The sequence below is a fragment of the Podarcis muralis genome, chromosome 13, assembly GCF_964188315.1.
Source record: "Podarcis muralis chromosome 13, rPodMur119.hap1.1, whole genome shotgun sequence".
Taxonomy (NCBI): domain Eukaryota; kingdom Metazoa; phylum Chordata; class Lepidosauria; order Squamata; family Lacertidae; genus Podarcis; species Podarcis muralis.
Genome location: NC_135667.1, coordinates 16,489,168 through 16,507,873, shown reverse-complemented (window position 1 = coordinate 16,507,873; position 18,706 = coordinate 16,489,168). Strand labels below are relative to the sequence as shown.

At 47.6% G+C, this 18,706-nt stretch overlaps 3 protein-coding genes across 4 annotated transcripts in view; 2 read left to right on the top strand and 1 right to left on the bottom strand.

Annotated features, from left to right (window-relative positions):
* Window positions 1-256: 256 nt before the first annotated feature.
* Window positions 257-4,742, top strand: LOC114582819 (zymogen granule membrane protein 16-like). Its single transcript, XM_028704119.2, has 4 exons — window positions 257-854; window positions 1,904-1,985; window positions 2,730-2,862; window positions 4,006-4,742. The coding sequence occupies exons 1-4, from the start codon at window positions 744-746 to the stop codon at window positions 4,364-4,366; spliced, it is 687 nt and encodes a 228-aa protein (XP_028559952.2). The 5' UTR covers window positions 257-743; the 3' UTR covers window positions 4,367-4,742.
* Window positions 4,743-5,666: 924 nt separating this feature from the next.
* Window positions 5,667-10,764, top strand: LOC114583672 (uncharacterized). The gene is made up of 7 exons (XM_028704992.2): window positions 5,667-6,354; window positions 7,289-7,370; window positions 7,845-7,868; window positions 8,013-8,075; window positions 8,573-8,837; window positions 9,212-9,362; window positions 9,630-10,764. Exons 1-7 carry the CDS (start codon window positions 5,746-5,748, stop codon window positions 10,038-10,040), a joined length of 1,605 nt encoding a protein of 534 aa, XP_028560825.2. The 5' UTR covers window positions 5,667-5,745; the 3' UTR covers window positions 10,041-10,764.
* THOC6 (THO complex subunit 6) overlaps window positions 10,633-18,706 on the bottom strand; it is a 9,850-nt gene continuing 1,776 nt past the window's right edge. For both annotated transcript variants that reach the window (XM_028704993.2, XM_028704994.2), the window contains exons 2-13: window positions 18,256-18,371; window positions 18,114-18,178; window positions 16,300-16,403; window positions 16,168-16,205; window positions 16,024-16,072; window positions 15,860-15,931; window positions 15,383-15,485; window positions 14,361-14,410; window positions 13,547-13,609; window positions 12,918-13,028; window positions 12,353-12,481; window positions 10,633-11,068 (exon numbers count right to left, since the gene is read on the bottom strand). In XM_028704993.2, coding sequence (XP_028560826.1) covers window positions 10,985-11,068; window positions 12,353-12,481; window positions 12,918-13,028; window positions 13,547-13,609; window positions 14,361-14,410; window positions 15,383-15,485; window positions 15,860-15,931; window positions 16,024-16,072; window positions 16,168-16,205; window positions 16,300-16,403; window positions 18,114-18,178; window positions 18,256-18,371 — 984 coding nt within the window. In that variant the 3' untranslated portion in view covers window positions 10,633-10,984. The remainder of the gene's footprint in view (window positions 11,069-12,352; window positions 12,482-12,917; window positions 13,029-13,546; window positions 13,610-14,360; window positions 14,411-15,382; window positions 15,486-15,859; window positions 15,932-16,023; window positions 16,073-16,167; window positions 16,206-16,299; window positions 16,404-18,113; window positions 18,179-18,255; window positions 18,372-18,706) is intronic.

The following is an 18,706-nucleotide window of genomic DNA, read 5'->3' as shown; positions in this document are numbered from 1 at the left end:
TGAATAATAATAATTAAATTTTTTAAAGGACCAAATATTGCCGTATTTGCGGAGGAGTTGCTAAAGTAGTAGAAAGGCACGAACACAATGCATCCTGTAGATTTAAGTATGTCTCCATAGTCGCCTACTTGTTACCAGAGGCCCAGAATCCATTCCTTTGTAAGAAAATATGAAATAACGTAACACCATTTTTGCAGGCAAAAAAATAATAATAATAAATCAATGTGGGGCGGGGGGGGGGGGGGGGACAAGAAATTTTCCGCACCAGGTACCACCTGACCTTCCTACACCTCTGAACCAGACCCAGAGACATTTCACGGATGAAGACTGTGCTTGTTTTGTCTTTATAGATTTGGAGGAGAGATGCCAGATGTTGGTGCCAGTTTTCAAATCCTCGCCCTCTGGCTCTCTGGAAAAGGACCTGTTCAATAGTTAAGAAGGGCTTAAGTGCATTTCTGCAGGCCCTGAAAAACTTCCAGCGGCTGGCTTTGTGCTGCCCCAAACTGCTGTTAAAAGCACATGAACAGGCCAGACCACTTTGTTTTTCTTGATAAATTGGTAACCTTAGATTTGGCAAATTTCATTGCAAATTATTCCTTCTGTTTCCAAAGTTCAGAGATGAGTGCCATTATTTATGTTGCCTTTACAGTATTGCTCTTTAAGTTGCATGCATGGAAATCTTAAGACTATTTTCTAATATGTCACGGCAATAGATTTTGTTTTTAACCCTAGGCAGCAAGGAGATGTCCATATCTTTATTTGTTGCAGGAGTTTCTAAAAAGAATGTTGAAGCCTTTGATTACATTTCTGTTCTGATTTCTGGAATCCAGCTTAGCTCTCTGAACAACAAACAGGTAGGAGGAAATATTAGATCACAATAGAGGAACTGTTTGGTAGCCCAGGTGCCTACAAGCAGGTAAAACGAAACTCCCCGAGTAAGATAACCTGGTGCCAAACCAATAGGAACCACTTTTCTCAAAGAGAAGGTTGTATTTTCTGCAGGAGTGGCAGGTTTCAAGAACTTGTAAGGCCTTCTTGGCATTAATGTAGCAAAGGCACAAGGAGGGGTCCACCCCACTTACGCTTACCTGAACAAGGTAATTTGCGGGAGTTTTGCTGGAGAAACAAGTATTGCTGTAAGTAGGCTCACCAAAGCGACATATTGTAAGGCTGAAGCTATACATAATGCAGCATCTCTCAATATTTTTCAAGGGGAAAAAATATGGGATAAATAAATATCTCTTTTTTTAATGGCTATGGAAGCAAGGGGGAGGAAGCAAGGGTGTTTAAAAAACAACAGTAACAGCGAAAGCCAATACAGCTCTACTCAAAAGTAAGCCCCATTAACATCAGTGGGACTTGCTCCCAGGTAAGGATTGCAGCCTAAAGAACCTAGGGTGTTTTTTTTAAAAAAAAGTGTGTTTTAATACATTGTCGTTAACATGGCGTTTTATTCTTTAGCTTCAGGTGATTTTTTTTCTTTGAAAACTTTTCTGACATTTGAAAACTTTTCTGACATTTTCTGACTGATCAAAATAGAAGTTTGATACACCCAAGGCTGTATTCAGAGCTTAGTCATCCGAAAACAGAGAATTGGATTCTAAAAGAATAGTGTGGCTTGAGAGCATTTAAAAAAAACAAAAACCCACCCTGGAGGATTGTATTTGCTATTTTCAATACTATTCTTGGAGTGAATGATTCCCTCTTTCAATGGCTTCCGCCTCACCCCCTCCCCTAAAATAAAAAATCTGGATTTGACTTGCATAAATTCTATATTCCCTGCCACAGATTCTCACAGGCTACTATTGCCATGAGAAGAGGTGACAGTCGAGTCATTTTGCTATCTGGTTAAGAAAATGATAAGCCCATGTGAGCTGTAATCTTGTCTCTTTTAACCCTCCAGACCTTCCCCTTTTCAGCTTCCAAGATGCCAGTATTCATTCTCCTGAGCCTCCTTCTCCGTGATGTTGTGTCTGGTAGTCCAGGTAAGGTCACAAAGGGGGCTAGCTGTTACTGCATTTTGCATCTGGAAATGTTGTGATAATTTGCAAGGAGGAGCAGAGTGTGTGTGTGTGTGTGTGTGTGTATGTATGTGTGTGTGTTGGCCGCAAGACTGGACTAAGGCTTAAAATCTCATTTGAAGCCAATTCTTTCCCTCAAAGAATTCTGGGCCCTGTAGTTTATCCCTCACAGCAATGCAATTCCAAGCAACCCTGAGAGCCAGTGTGGTGTAGTGGTTAAGAGTGGTAGACTCGTAATCTGGGGAACCGGGTTTGCGTCTCCACTCCTCCACATGCAGCTGCTGGGTGACCTTGGGCTAGTCACACTTCTTTGAAGTCTCTCAGCCCCACTCACCTCACAGAGTGTTTGTTGTGGGGGAGGAAGGGAAAGGAGATTGTTAGCCGCTTTGAGACTCCTTAAAGGGAGTGAAAGGCGGGATATCAAATCCAAACTCTTCTTCTTCTTCTTAACAAACTACAGGACCCAGAATTCTTTGAGGGAAAGAATGGGCTTCCAAGGGATAGCATGCACACAGCTTAAAATAAGCAACAGCCTCTGCTGCTAGGTTGGAAAAGATTCAGAAAACGGCAAGCAAAATGATCCAGGGGATGAAGTGAAAGGTTGTAGCTTCTGGGACTTTTGAGTTTAGAGAAAAGGGTCAATAATGGATTAAATCAACCTGCCTTTTAATTTGTTAACCTGTTGCTCATCCCCCTTTGTGGATCCAGCCCAGGCAGGTTCCTCGTCTTACTCGGGAGAATATGGCGGCAGCAGTGGGGAACATTTTGACCAGTCCAGGAATCAGCTGGATGGCCCCATAACAGCTCTGCGGATACAGGCAAACAACAAGTATATACTGAGGTTTGTATGTCTTTTGGGGTGCTACCGGTGTGTGGCAGATTCAGCAAGGTTAGCAGAGGGGATCTTCAGTGACTGGGGGGCCACAATGTCACTGAAAACAGTGGCGCAAGTTTCTGAGTAGATAGCATGGGCTTGGGCTCAGTCCTCCCAAGTAACTCCTCATCTGTAAATACAGAAGAAGAAGAAAAATGCTGGATAAACCCACAGGATAGACAGAAGCTTTTGGCAAATACAGTCATACCTTGGGTTGAAGTAGCTTCAGGATAAGTATTTTTGGGTTGCGCGCTGCGGCGACCCAGAAGTAACAGAGTGCGTTACTTCCAGGTTTCGCTGCTCGCGCATGCACAGTCAAAATGACATCACACACATGCACAGAAGCGGCAAATCGCAACCCACGTGCACACAGACGCGGGTTGTGTTTGCTTCTGGATGCGAACAGGGCTCCGGAATGGATCCCGTTCGCATCCAGAGGTACCACTGTGTTTATATCTGACCCAGGCTCAGTTCTTTGGGTTGTTGGGGGGTGATAGGGCAAAGGCTTTATGGGAAGAGGAGTAGTTCTTGCCACTAGATTTGGGTTGGGCAGAGGACCCAAGCCACAAACAGCAGGAATGGGGAATTTGATCCAGCCAAGTTTTACAGGGAGGTGGGGGCTGCTGACTTGTCAATCGCTTGATATCACAGTGATGTCAGGAGACCTGTTTCAACTCACCTGGAAGATCAGATGATTATCAGGATTCTCATAGCTCCCTGAAGCGCAGGGGGTACTGCATCCAGCCAGTGGGTAGGACAGTTATCTGCCCCACCTCCTTGCGGGGGGCCACCGAGCTGTCAGTCACCTGACATCAGATCACAGTGACATCAGGTGACCCATTCACCTGGTTGTCAGGATTTGCAAAGTGCCACACACAGACTTATGCAAGCCCCAGGCTCTCATCTAGTGGAACTGGGCCCAGAAATTCCTGTGCGATTTCCCTGCTGACTGAGAACTGATGATATACAAATTGCCTGATATGGTGGCGAAACCTGGGTGGTAATTAAAAGTGGTTGTCCTTTGGTTTCTATCTGAGATGCAGCTGTTAAACACTGTCCCTCAGAAGGTGGCAGCCTTCACTAACCACAATCCATCCCTTGTCACTGCAGCATCCAGGTTCGCTACGGCGGCCTGTGGTCCAGGATTGAAGGAAACCCCTCAGGGAGCCAATCTGTGATGCCGCTGTTTCCTGGAGAAGGCATTGTGCAAGTCTTGGGCCGCTTCGGAAGCTTTGTGGAGTATATTGCCTTCCGCACCAACCTCGGCCGTGTCTTTGACTACGGGGCTGGCTCCGGTTTGGGGGTCACCTTCGACGCTGAGCCTTTGTTCCCAAACACCATCCTGCGCTACATCAGCGGCCGCTCAGGGCCTTTGGTCAGCGCTGTCGGCTTCCACTGGGACAAAGAAGAAGGAATTGGAGGGTGGGATCAATCCACTGGCTCTCCACACACCAAGAATAACAGCCCATAGGACAGAACTCTGATCCATCTGCCTTCAACGTCTCCTTGGGTATCAATAAAAGCAGCCGAGGGATTATGGGAGAAGGTAAAGCTGGAAGTCAAGAGATTTGGAAGTGAAGTGGCAGGGAGGTTCATGCTTTATCTATCTATATAAATGTGTAGAACACATCAACCAAAAAGGAAGAAGGAAAGGGAGGCACCACAATACATATGGTATTTCTCCCTTCTTATAACAGGACCATATTATTCAACATTAGTATCCTATCCATTATGGAGCATATTGTGGTAAATAACGGCCCCTGTTTTTCGTCTCATCCCATTGTGTCCATGCATTGGTAGCGGTTGCCAGTCATGTTCCTTATCAGCTACGTACACAATAAAGCATTGCCAGCTCTTATAGAATGTGTCCTTTGTTTTAACAGTTTTACTTAAAGTCTGAATTTGCTAGGATGGTTCGTGTTTCATATTACACCAGTCCTCAAAGATCTCCATTGGCTCCCGGTACGTTTCCAAGCACAATCTCAAGTGTTGGTGTTGAACTTTGAAGCCCTAAACAGCCTCGGCCCCATATACCTGAAGGAGCATCTCCAAGCTCATGGGGGGGGGGGGGAGGTAACTGAACATGACTGACAGGGAAGACCAAAGCCCAGGTGGGATGAGGGCAAGGGGCAAAAAAAGTGTCTCACTTGCCAGGCAGCCACGGGTGGGTTTCTCCTCCCATTTTGTGAGGGGGGTGCAGTGTTCCATGCCTGCAGCAGGAACATCCCCTGCCCCCCACTTCCAGATCTTTGACATCTGCTGGGAAGGCGTCCCACAGGGCAGGAGCAACTACCAAGAAGGCCCTCTGCCTGGTTCCCTGTGACTTCACATCTTGCCATGAGGGAACCAGCCCTCCGTGGGCGATGGGGGGGGGGGCAGAATGATGACGGAGCTGTTGTGTGCCACACAACCTGCCCTCTGCCCCCTAAGCTGGGCCTGCTGCCTTCAGGCATGCTGCCCCCTTGCCAGTCTGGAATGGGCCAGGGAAAGGGAAGAGGGAAAGAATCAACTCATCTGTCACCTCAGGCAGCAAAATGGGTAGAAAATCCACTGGCATGGTGCCTGGTTCCTATGTTAGAGAATTGCTTCCAGCCAGGAAATTCTGGTGTGGCTTCTAACTCTTCCCACTTGTCATTTCCCCTCCCAGGAAGGAAAATGAGTGGGAGCGCCCAGCACAGTTTATGGTTTGGCTCGGCTAATAATATCTGCGTAAAATGTTTATCAGGGGAAGAGGAGGAGGAGGAGGGGAAAACTCTGTTCACTTTCACTTTGCAGGAAAGTTTAAAAGCTGGTTTTTGCGTCCCACCCCCTTCCCATCTCTGACACAGCCAGGAGCAAAAGTCTCTGTGAATGAACAGACCTCGGCAGGAAGGGAAAGTGAAAGCTGAGAAGGGAGGAGAGGCAGGCAGCAGGAGGAGGATTTCAGAGGGATCCACCATGGCAATGAGCGGGGAGGGGGATCCTCCCGGCCAGCGAGAGGCGATCCTGCAGCAGTTCTACGCCGACAGGGTCTTCCTGTCCGGGGAGAAAGGCTGGAGGGTCGGGAAGAATTTCTTCGTGGTAAAAAGCATGGTGGAGAAGATGGTAAAATGGGCCTATGAATCCAGCACCGGGCTGTACCCCAACGACCCCATCCCGGTCGGCAGCCACAGGGAAGGGCTGCACCTTCAAGTGGAGGGGAGTTCCAACGGTTTCGACTTCCTCATCCCCGCGAGGTATAACCCCAAGCTGGCGCTCGCAAGTGGGGGCATCGCCAAGGAGCCTGGCAGCTATGAAAAGAAGCTGCCCACCTACATTTTCCGCGAGCAAGGGCTGCCCGTGCTTCGCTGGGGCACCAAAGTCCTTGTGGACCTCGAGGCTTTCGGGGAGATGTACGTGGAAGTCCACTGCCACCGGCAAGCGGAGCGCCTGGCGGACGAGGACGACGAGGAAGACCTGGATTTCTTAGATGAGTGCAAGGTAGATTTCGACAGCATCATCACCATTGTTATTCTGATGATGGTGATGAAGAAGTAGTTTATATACCACTTAATACTTCAAAAAAGTCTTTAAAGCAGTTTAGGAAAGTTATAAAAGTATCACACACAAATACACACAAAAAAGAGAACTAAAAATAAATATTTTGAAGTGGTACAAAACAATTAAGAAAAATCCTCCTGAATATCAATATGAACTAGAACTACCATCATACAGGTATAATTAACTTGGTGGAACTTCTGATACCTGAATGTTCAGCGCACATTTTAAGTCAGTTTTCTGATTTGATTGTTTAACTTGATTTATTTGTATTGTACCTTTTATACTGTGATACCACCTAGAGACGGGCAGAACAATCCAAGCTATGGGAAGCTGGTAAAAATTCCACTGTCTTAAACGATGCTAGCTAAAGTTAGGCTGGTGTAGTCTGAGGTTGTGATTTATGCTGGCGTGAGCACAGCCAGGGAGTGTGGGTTTTACACTGGTGTAGTGGATAAAAGCCTCAGCGCCTAGGACTTGCTGATCGAAAGGTCGGCGGTTCAAATCCCCGCGGCGGGGTGTGCTCCCGTTGCTCAGTCCCAGCGCCTGCCAGCCTAGCAGTTCGAAAGCACCCCCGGGTGCAAGTAGATAAATAGGGACTGCTTACCAGCGGGAAGGTAAACGGCGTTCCGTGTGCTGCGCTGGCTTGCCAGATGCAGCTTCGTCACGCTGGCCACGTGACCCGGAAGTGTCTTCGGACAGCGCTGGCCCCCGGCCTCTTGAGTGAGATGAGCACACAACCCCAGAGTCTGTCAAGACTGGCCCGTATGGGCAGGGGTACCTTTACCTTTACCTTTTTAGCCCCAGCTCAGCTTTCCTTTCTCCAACACAAGAGGATGCAAAATCCAGTGACCCGCTTTGTTTTCTCTTCGTCTAGGAAAGCCTCAGTCACCACCACCTGGACCCTGTCCAAATCTTGGAGGACTTTCACCGACATATAGAAATCACTTTGGACCCAGGTACAGCCATGTCAGTGCAGGTGGCGTGCTAACATTTCCTTTGGTCTGAGGGTTGCTTGAGGGAGGGACAAATTGAACTCCCAAACTTGCGAGTTAGACACACACACACCCTCCCCCCGTTATAGCATGCTATTCTGTAAACCTCACAATCCGATTCCTCAGATACCTGGACTTCCAGGTGCTTTTCCTCTAAGGAGACCTGGCAGCCATCCTAAAGAAATTCAGGTTGCCGCCTTTGTTCTGAACACGTAGCCTATATTTATGCAACAGGAGGAAATTCAACAGGCTTAATATCATATCACCACGCTGAGAAAAGCTGCACCCGTTATAATGAATTTCCACTTGTCATGTAATTCAAAGCAGAACAATCCTTTTTAGGAAACAATGGAGTAGGGGTTTGGGAGCCTGAATGTCAGGCCATTTGCAATTCTCCATTAACTCATGTTCTCGAACTTTTCTTTCCTTCCTTCCCAGAGTGCACCCATCCCCGGCAAAATGGTAAGTCCAAAAACATGTAGAAATTATTTTCCCATTGGGAGAAGCCGTTTGCAAGGGGGGGGTTGGATTTGGCCTATGGTTGCTTATTTCCAAATATATAATTGAACTTAGCAGCATTCCTTGAATTTCCCCCTTGACCATTAGATCCTGTTTTCCGGCAAAAACTCTTCCGTTCCCGTGTACCCAAGATAGACAACTCGATGAGACGTGAGTCTATTTTTGAGACATATGTTTATTGCAGATTCCCTCAAATGTAAAAACATCAGAGTGAGCACTGTCCTTGCCAACACCTTCCTTTAATAATTAACCGGTCAGATATGAATAGATTTTAAAATTGCATTGGAAGAGCGCTGTGGACAGAATCTGACTTCTTCTGGAGCGGAGGCAGGTAACCAGATCACAGATCTGCCACCTATCCTTCTGTATAATGGAGACTTTATACTTAAATAAAAATATTTCTGATCACCTAGCCTCTTAGATTCTTGGGAGAGTAACAGGACTGCCTTGCTATTATTTGTTTGCTTGTTTCTATTACTGTTGCAATGCCATGACTGGTTTACCATTAAGATTTATAGGCTGCACACTGCTGCAGGTATTCCCACAACCCTCAAGAAAGGCATTGAAGAAATGAAAAATGTAGTAACTTTATTGTTCCTTCCCCTTGATTCCTGGGGGCAATCATGCTTTGTCTGTGCCCTATGCAGAGAACATCACACTGGAGGCCCTGAATTTGGAGAGTCCTGCCATCCAGTTGGTTTTCCTTGAAGGGACTGAAACTGTCCCAGTGAAGCTGGTCCCTGCCATCCAGGGAGCCTTCAAGCTCTCCAACCAGTGGCTGAGAGAAGACCTGGCCCACCTTTCCGACTGGTGGGATGGGGACCTGGCCAACGAAAAGAAAAGCTTTCTCCGGAAAGCAGCCGTCGTTCAGGAAGTTGGACCAGAGCTGATAGCCAAGGGAGGATTTTGGAGGTAAAAAAAAGTAAACAAACTTAGCAGCCGGGAGGGAGCAAAAGGTTACTCTCTGGTGGGAAAGCAGCGCTTGGCATGCATTCAGAAACAGGCAACTTTTTCAGTAGTCAAAAGTTGACCTTTTGGCTCAATTTTTATTTCTGAAGTTTAATCAAAGGGGTTTCCCTCCGCCAAAAAAAGGCCTTTTATCTTAAGGCAAGATATGTTAAGCTTCCACTGAAATATCAAACCTTTCTTTTTAATACCATCTCATTTCTGCCTCCTGCAGTAACAATAGGAGCCAAGAGGGCTATTAAGAGTTCATCCAACTAAGGAACTGTTTTCTTTTCCATAAGCACTGTGTTCTAATGGAGCCAATCTCTCTCTGGGCCCAGGCTCTCTTTCAGCCATGCCGAGACTGTGATTCTTGAGGACGTTGACGCTGATGGCGGGCAGAGGGCGGCAGCTTTGAGACTGCTTAAGTTTGTCAACGTGACAAAATGGACGCCAGAGTACGGCAAAATCTTGACTTCCTACCATCTCAAGGTGAACCTCCTAATTAAATGCTGCACCGACTGGTGAGGTAAAATAACCGAAATGCAAGCAGTGCTATCTGTCGCCAGGCCAGTGTTTACCATCCCCTCAGGGGCCTCTTTCACACACTTGGAACCTGATATCAAGGCCCTATTATTTGCTCCTAGTCAAAATGGAGGAAAATGTAGCCAAGGAGTCAGCAATATGATGCTGCCCATGCTGTTGAACCTCGTAAGAGCCACAAAGACCTAACATTTCCCTCCTCTCTTCCCCTTGCAGACCATTTTGCTGTGGTGCTGTGAAATCTACCCGCAGAAGGAACAGTGGGAGACTCTACTGTCCTCCCTGGAAGCCCTCCTGAGGCTCCTACGCCACACCCTCGCAAAGAGAAACCTCCCGCACTACTTCCTGCGGCCCGTCAACCTCTTCAGCAGGCGCTACAAATCCAGCAGCTCCACCTATGGCCCCCTGGCCTTGGAGGTCCTGTGCCGTGAGGTCGAAGCGATGCTGGGCGATCCTGTGGGATACCTTCTGCCGGATCCTGAACGGCAGGACCACTGTGCCACTGGAGAGTTTGAGAAGATGGCGGCTCTCCGGGAGTTTAAAGAAAATCACCGGGAAGATCTGAAGGAGCTGAAGAGGATGCAGGAGGAGCATATGTATGAGGAGGTGGAGATATCCGAAGCGTAAAGGCCGAGTCCTGTGTGAAGGACTAGAAATCCAGAAAAGCATTGGTCCACGCAGCATGGAACTGGCCATTCTGCCATAGCTTTCCTACAATTCCAGATTCCAGGCCTCATGACCACAGAGGTAACAAACTGAATAGCATTTGGGCAAAGTCAGATGAAAGATCACAGAAGGATGTCAAACAGAGAGGACATCTGAACTGCTCCTTGACATTTTTGCCCACCTTCTCCCATCAGCTCCGTATGAGTCACTGTGGTGTGATGGCTCGCCAGGATGAGGAACCGATAGCCTTCCATATGCTGTGGGACTAAAACTTCCAGCACTCCAGGCCAGCACTGCCAATGGTCAAGGATGATGGGAGTTGTAGTCCACCTGACTAGAGGGCCCTTGAATCCCTGTCTCCAGGCTTGAGTGCTGGACTGGAGAGACCCAAGTTCAAGTTCTGCCACAAAGCTGAACATTGTGTCAGCCATTGCCTCTTGGATTCACCTACCTTACACAAGATTTTTGAGAGAACAAGAAGGGAACTCCGTATGCTTCCTCAAATGAAGGATAGGACAAAGACATAGCAACAAACATTCTGAGGGCATCCATATTTCAGTCTTAAAAAAATTGTTTTAATGCATTTAACTCGAAATAGATTTAACAGCTTCTTGCCTGTGATGTAAGGTTTATCCTGACTGTGGAATTGGGGGTTGCTAGTTACAATAAACACAGTTCCCAATTCCTTTCATTCCCCCCCCCAACTTTAAAACCCATGAAGTTCATGCCCAAGCAGGTCCAGGGGTTTCTTTTTCCTTAGTGAAGAGCCTCCTTTTCCCAACTGACAGTCCAGCTAGCTGTGGCTCACCCATCCCTGAACGCAGCAGCCTATCGAGTGGGGCTGCCTGTCCTGCCCAGGCACTCCTTGAACAGCACCAGTTTATGGAAACGGAATCGCCTGAGCCTTAAGAGAAGGTGAGGGAAAAGGCCCGGTAACCAAAGTTGGTGAAGACGTCGATGCGGTGGCTGCTTCCGGCAGCTGTCAGCACCTGAAGGCGAAGAGGAAGGGAAGATGAGAGGGAAGAGGTTTATCAGGTATGGGGCAGCGGAAGGCCCACCCACTGCCCCACCCGCTCTGCTTGTAACCTTGCCCACCCCTTCTCTCTTGCTTTGCTCCCCACCATCACCAGCCACGGAAACAAAACCATTGTTCTGCCCAGCAGAAAACCAAGTACTCAAGCCCAGGGCTGGGGAACCTCAGGGCCAGGGACCACATCCAGTCCTCCAGGTCTCTGATCCTTGGGATTCTCCCTGGGCCACATTCCTTCTCCAGTCACACACCTCCTTCCCAGGCCAGGCCCTCACCCAAGGCTTTGCACCCTTCCCTGAGTGATTTGTTTTATTTTATTTTATTGCCTGGCTGGGAATTCTGACAATGCCTCGTTTGCCTGGAGGGGAGTGTGAGTGCGTGTAGGAACTAGCCTAGGGTACTAAGGTAAGGTTTACATTCCTTGCCCCCCACCCCAACTTTTTGTCTCTAGTCCTGCCCCTGCATATGACCCTCCGAATGTTGCTTAGAAGGGACCCCTGGATTGCAAAATGTTCCTACCCCCCACCCCAGTCCTAGTAAAAGACCATCTTCTCCCACATGTCTCTGCCTACCCCCAGTCAGATCTCTGATGGAGGCTGAGGAACGCAGAACTGGCAAGTATGCAGGGCAGGGCCTTCTGGGTTGTGGCACCCAGACTGGAGAACTCCCTCTCTTATGGAGCACATATGACTCCCTTTCTGTTGCTATTTCAACACCTCCGTTCAACCTCCTAGGTTCAATGGGCCTATGGCCCACCCCCTTATTATTGTATGGTTCTCCAGTGTGGTTTTCATTTCTGTGCCACAGATATCGCTTCAGGTTTGATATATTTTTTTTTGCATACTTTTCCCAAGATAATTTGCCATTTACTCATAGCTGTGTTTTAAATTTGGTTTGTCGGCTGCCTTGAGATTCCCACTTTATAGGGATATAGTTGTTTTAATTTACCGGGGGCGAGGGTCCCACAAACTCGCCATTTGGCGGTCCAGACCTCTGGGTTTCTACAAACTGAAGCCCAAATTCACTACTTCTGCAGGTCCAACCCCAAGTGACAACCCACCTCTCATTCACCAAGCCCCCCTTGCTCCTTGGAAGCTTGGCACATTCTTATTTCAGCCCCCTCCCCCACGTCCACAGTCCTACTTGCCAAAGCTAAGCCCTGCCCCTTCCAAGCAGAATTCCAGCCGCCTCCCTTTGCAGGCCAGACACCCTCCTACCTCCCTCCTGCCGCCCAGGAGCTTACCTTGTGCTCTGGCGAGTGTTCGTTGATGGAAAGAGAGTGGATGCAACGTGGGATGCAAGGGATTTGAGCCTTCACTTCCCCACTGATCTGTAAATGGTTAATGGTGGGGCTGTGGCCAGCCGAGAGAATCTGCGGAAGACAGATCATCAGGGCGGGGAAACAGGGTGCTGGGTGAAAGGGCGGGTTGAATAGCTGTCAACCTTCCCTTTTTTTGCAGGAAATTCCCTTATTCCAGAGCCATTTCCCGCTGCTATCCCGGATTGTTAGATATCCCGTAGACTGTCCCCGGGACAGCTGAGGCTGCTGGTCCCTTATTTTCGAGGATTCTGATCCCTTATTTTCAAATCTGAAAGCTGACAGCTATGGCGGGTGGCAATGAAACCATTTTTATGAAGAATAAAAAATTTGGCGCAAAAGGGAAGAGCAAAGGAAGGGGAAGTAAGACTGGTTGGATGAAGGAATAACAACAAAGGAGCAGGGGGAAGAAATGCAGGAATCAAGGGAATGAGGAAGCCAGCCAGACGGGAGGCTATGTGTCCCCCAACCCCCAGGGAGAATGACTCACCAAGTCCTGGTAGAACATGACTTGTTGCTGACACTGGGGCACGGGGAATATCGTGGTAGGTGTGACGGACCGCAGGTGCCACAGAGTGAGCGCTGGGCCTCCACCACACACCTGTGGAAGGAGAAACAGCAAAAAGGTTGGACACCTGAGGGGAGGGATCTTAAACTGGGAAGTCAGGGCCCTCCATACTAGGGCCAGGGACTGGTCTAAGGTGCAGCCACCATGCAAACCTAAGGGAAAGATTAATAAATGGGTCCCTCAAATGCATGTTAAAGGGGCGTCCCAGATCTGAAAAAGTGGAAGACGGCTGCCTTAGGGAACCCACAACCTGCCGATTACAAAAGCTCTCTGCAAGAGCAGTTTTGCTCACCCAGTACACCAAACACTTGTCCAGTGCAAATGTCAGCAGCCCCCCTTGCTTCCAAGGCCAGTCTCAGAAAATATGGGCAGAACAGGGAGCTCCAAAGAAAGGGGAAGCCAACGTCTCTGGACGTCCCAAGCGACATCCGAGAACAGCAAGGCTCAGTGAACAACCTCCTCCTTCCCTCCCAGACTGCTGCACCCCAGCTCAATACATCTTGGGATATTTAAGCTGTTTTCTTTCTGCAGCCAAGAGTCAATGAACTCACCATCCAGTCGGACTCGGTTGCCAGGCAACGGATCCACTTCCCGTTCTGCGGCCTGTTGCATTCCTAAGGGAGTTGAGGGGAGCATTAGGGGAAGGTGGCCAAAGGAAGCAATGGTTAAGTGGTGATGCTGGTTATCGGAAATGAGTAAGGGCTCCATTGCCTCAAAGGTTTTTCTTCAATAAAATATGAGATCGCAAGTGTGAGGTTGTCTCGTGTTGATATAGGTTCCTAGTTTTTATTAGGGGTTGTTGTTTTGAGGAGTTGCAAACACTTTGATAATAACAGCAGCTTAGTTTGCATATTTTTCTCTACTTGTGTAAATTATTTTTAAAATTTCTGGATAGATGGACAATGGAAGAATGGGGAGGGATAGGAAGGCACGGTGTTCCCTGGGGCAGAGGGAAATGGGATAAAACCGCAATACCTCATAAGGTTATCTAAAAGGGTTTAATCCTGGATGGTGATTTGAAAATGGGCTATTAATCTTTTTCATTGCTGCTAAGATCAGTATAGTGGTCAATTAGACCACTATTTATGTGAGTGGTTTCATAAAACGTGGAATATAATAGCTCCATTATCTAAACTGACATATTACAGGACAATGCATAAATAACAACAGTCCACCTAATCTATGGAACAACAGAGTTTATTCATGATGTTTTGGGATGACAAACCTCAGGAAAATATCCAGTCATATACTTAATTTTGCTTTATTATAACTGACTAATCTTTTCTTGTTTGTTTTCCTTTAAGATTATTGTTTGATGCCTTCTTACATTAAAAATATAGATGTTGTTGATGATGATTACGTTACCTCATATTTATGTACTTCAATTGATTGAACCTGACCTCCAGTACGTAAATCTGCAGTGAGAGAGAGAGAGAGAGAGAGAGAGAGAGTCCATGGTTTGTCTAGTCAACTGTAGCTCAGTGGCAGACAATCTGTTTGCATTCAGTAAGACCCAGGTTCAATCCTCATCATTTCCAGTAAGGGATGGGAGGGACCCAACCTGAAACCCCACAGAGCCACTGCCATTAACCATAGACAACATGTTGCTAGATGGACCACAGGGCTCAATATAGGCAGCTTCCTGTGTTGCATATACACCATCCCAGTCCTAGAACACAAGCCAAGGGGGGTGTCAGCAACTGATCATCTAAAGAGATTGGAAGAAAATGGAGCAGTGGGATCCCTTTGGCATTGGCTCGTTCCCAAACATTCTGAAGATATCCTCTGAATCAGCTTTAAATAAGTGACACCCGCCCTGCTTTTCAAGAAACTTCTAAGAGCAAACAAATATGGAATCCAAGATATAATCCAGAAGTTAAAACAAACAACCTTACGACCATTAGCCATATAACAGAGCACAGAAGTTTAAAAGGCACAGATTGATACCCAAAGATGGGTTACATCCACAGCATACATTTAAAGCAGGATGATACCACTTTTAACAGTCATGGAGAATCCTGCAAACTGCAGTTTGCTCAGAGTGCTGACTTCACATTGCTACAGTTTCCTGCACTGTTGACCAACTACAGTTCACAGGGTTTTTTATATCTGTTAAAGGTATCATAGCGCTTTAAATGTATGGTGTGGATGTTGCCCGAGTCATATTCAAATCAGCGAACATAAGTAACCAAGATGCCTGTTTCAGGACTGCGGGGTCACCACCACTGAGAAGGCCCTACCCTGACAGGGTTCAGATTTGGCTTCCTTCAGAGATGGGGCATGCAGATGAGATCTGCCCAACTGATTTTAAAGCACGGGGCAGGGATTATATGGGGAGATGATCTCTCAGAGAAACAGCAGGCGGCAAGGAGGCTGCAGATCCTCACCCCAAAGGCGCACGGTGCCATCCTCACTCCCTGACAGGCACTCTCTGAGCTGGTCTCGAAGGGCCAGGCAGTGGATATAATCGGTGTGGCCTTGATATTCATGCTGTGACAGAGAGAGACGAAACAGAGTATGACTTGCAGTGGATGGAGGTAGGACACATTCTGGAGGCTGCAGAGATATGCTACAGAATAACTGAGAAATTATATTATGATACTCTATTGCTGTTGCAGAACAACACAGAATCCTGAAAAGCTATTTTTATTAAGTTTTCAATAACCATAAACAAGGGGAAAAGCCTTAGAGTTTGGAAATTGAGAATCTGACAGATGAAGAGGATTTATTTCCAGTTTATAATAACAATTTTGGGATACTCTAATGCAGAGAACCCCCTGTAGGAGATGAGAAGGAGTTGCCTTAAATAAACCTTCTCTCTCCCCGCATTTCATCAGCCCTATGATGCTAGAGGCAGGACTCACCGTAAAGGCGCCAGATTCCAGATCCATCATATGAATGGAACAGTCTCCCCCAGCCATTAGAAGACTATTATCCTGAAGGAGGAAGGGGGAGAAGCGGCAAGAATGAGGCCGAGGCAGATGAGTGAACCGTGCCGAACCCTCCCCATATTGCGTTGCGCCTGTACCTTGAGGTTCAGCTGAAGGCTGTTTATCTCTGGCACCTCCAAGCTGCTCCTGAGCAGAAAAGCAAAGAGAGTTTTTTGCCATCTGTACATGCATAAAGAGGAAGAAAAGATGGCAATGGTGAAAGGTGGAAATCAAAGTTATACCCATAAGGCGGCCTCCTGCTCCAGGCTTCTTTGCAACCCTGCGGCAGAAGGCAGAAGAAGATTAAGAGGAACACAGTCAAAAGGAAGTCAGGAGAAACGTGGGAGGGGAACCGATGAACCAACCACCCTTACCTTCTTCACAATCTCACTCCAGTTCCAGGCCTTGACTTCCCCATTGCCAGCACTGAGCAGCTGCCGGTCTGTGGAAACCAGGGCATAGACGGGACCTTCGTGAGCTGTGGGAAGAAGAAGCACCTGAAATGGATGGATTTTGGCATGGCAGTGGTGAAGTGCATTCTGGGAAATCCCCAGCTTGCCACCCTGAAGTTCCGGGTTTAACTTTGCCAGGAACGCATTTTATTTCCATCTCATTTGCAGAGGGCTTGCAAGCCCGTGGCCAGATTCAAGGGGGCCTTGGGGGCAAGGACAGTCCTGGGAGAGCCCCCTCCCTTGGTTAGCTTACCAATCATCAGGGGCAGGACTGTGAGGAGGAGAGGCCACTGTGACCACTTGGCCCACTGCTCCCCTCAGTGAAGGGTCCTTAAAATTAAAGGAGTCGTGTTAGGTATGTCAACACGGCAAATCATCACACAGGCACCCAGCTAAGGTGGGGAGAGGGTCTCCAAATTGGCACTTTAGAGGGATGGCAGGGGCAGACGGTGGCACTGAATAATGGCACTGATGCACAGGCCCCTCCAGACTGAGGTGTTGGGTTTTTTCCAGGTGTATCCTGCAATGCATCATTGGCACAATGTTGGTGGTGGATTTATACGATCATCCACACATCATTCTGCTTTATTAGTTCTTCTGTGATGCCTCGCCAGTGATATTGTATAAAAGGCCTCAGCCCAGTATACCTGAAGGAGCGTCTCCACCCCCATCGTTCAGCCCGGACACTGAGGTCCAGCTCCGAGGGCCGTCTGGCAGTTCCCTCCCTGCGAGAAGTGAGGTTACAGGGAACCAGGCAGAGGGCCTTCTCTGTAGTGGCGCCTACCCTGTGGAACGCCCTCCCTTCAGATGTCAAGGAAATAAACAACTATCTGACTTTTAGAAAAAATCTGAAGGCAGCCTTGTTTAGGAAAAAAATTAATGTTTGATGGTTTATTGTGTTTTTTAATATTCTGTTGGAAGCCACCCAGAGTGGCTGGGGAAACCTAGCCAGATGGGTGGGGTATAAATAATCAATTATTATTACAGTGGTACCTTGTGTTACATACGCTTCAGGTTACATACACTTCAGATTACAGACTCCGCTAACCCAGAAATAGTACCTTGGGTTAAGAACTTTGCTTCAGGATGAGAACAGAAATCATGCTCCAGCGGCACAGCAGCAGCAAGAGGCCCCATTAGCTAAAGTGGTGCTTCAGGTTAAGAACAGTTTCAGGTTAAGAACGGACCTCCAGAATGACCTCCAGGTACCACTGTATTATTATTATTATTATTATTGAAAGCAGGACTGCGAATAACCGTCCTGATACCATCGTAAGACAAATAATCATGAATGCACAATAAATATGACACATGGAGAAGCCCTATGTAAGGGCCCAAAGGCTGGGGGCTTTTTTTGGGTGGAGGGTGGAGCCACCCAGCCCAGTGCTTCTCATCTCAAGGCCATTTATTTATTTATTTATTTATTAAATGATGCCAGCATTAGCCACAGCAGGTCTCGTGGAGCCCAGCCAATGCTGCATGCTGACACTGGGCCTGGGGATCTGCTTTATGGGAACTCCTGGCATTGCCACAAACGGCCAACCGTAATAAACAAGCAGGTTGGCATGGGAATGGATGCTCAATGCATCTTGGGAGTTCCTGGACTCCTTGCAGTTGTTGTTATTTGTTTATATCCCATTAGCCTTCCCGAAGGAGCCCAGGGCAGCAACAACAGGCAACATAACGATAAAAGCAACTTAAAAACAATTCCAGTAGAGGCTGTGTTTTTCACCTACCTACAAAGGACACCACTGGCTTCTTGCTCTCCTCCTTAGCCTCTGAACTCAGTGCTGCAGAAAGGCTGGAGAGGAAGAAACACAGAGGTGTGAGAAAATGCAGAGATAATCCCTCCCTCCCTCAAAAGAGGCACCCAATTACCTGAAGATGGCAATCTCTCCATAGTTGTTCCCAGCTGCCAAGTACTTGCCACATGGCGAGACACTCTGGGAGTAGACAGTCATGTGCAAGAGTTCCAGGGATCTCTGAATATCCATCTGGCAATAGGAACAAGCAGGAGAAGTCAAGGCAGCAAGTGCTGCCTGGATGGATGCTGGTTCTTGCTTTCCTAAGAAATACTTTGTTTTATTTGCCCAGGCATGTCCCACCCCAAGCCCTGATTGCACTACAGTATAAGCAGATTCCGTCCTTGGCAAAACAAAAGCCCACCTATGCTGCGGAGCTTGACCAAGCTCAATTTTTTGTAAAGCTAATTCCTGCAATATACCAAAGCGTAGATCTAGGCAGCCTGGCCTTGGATGTCAATAGGTAAGATGGGAGCAAGATCTCTCCAGTATGACACACTGGTCTCACCAGCATCCCAGTGCAGTAC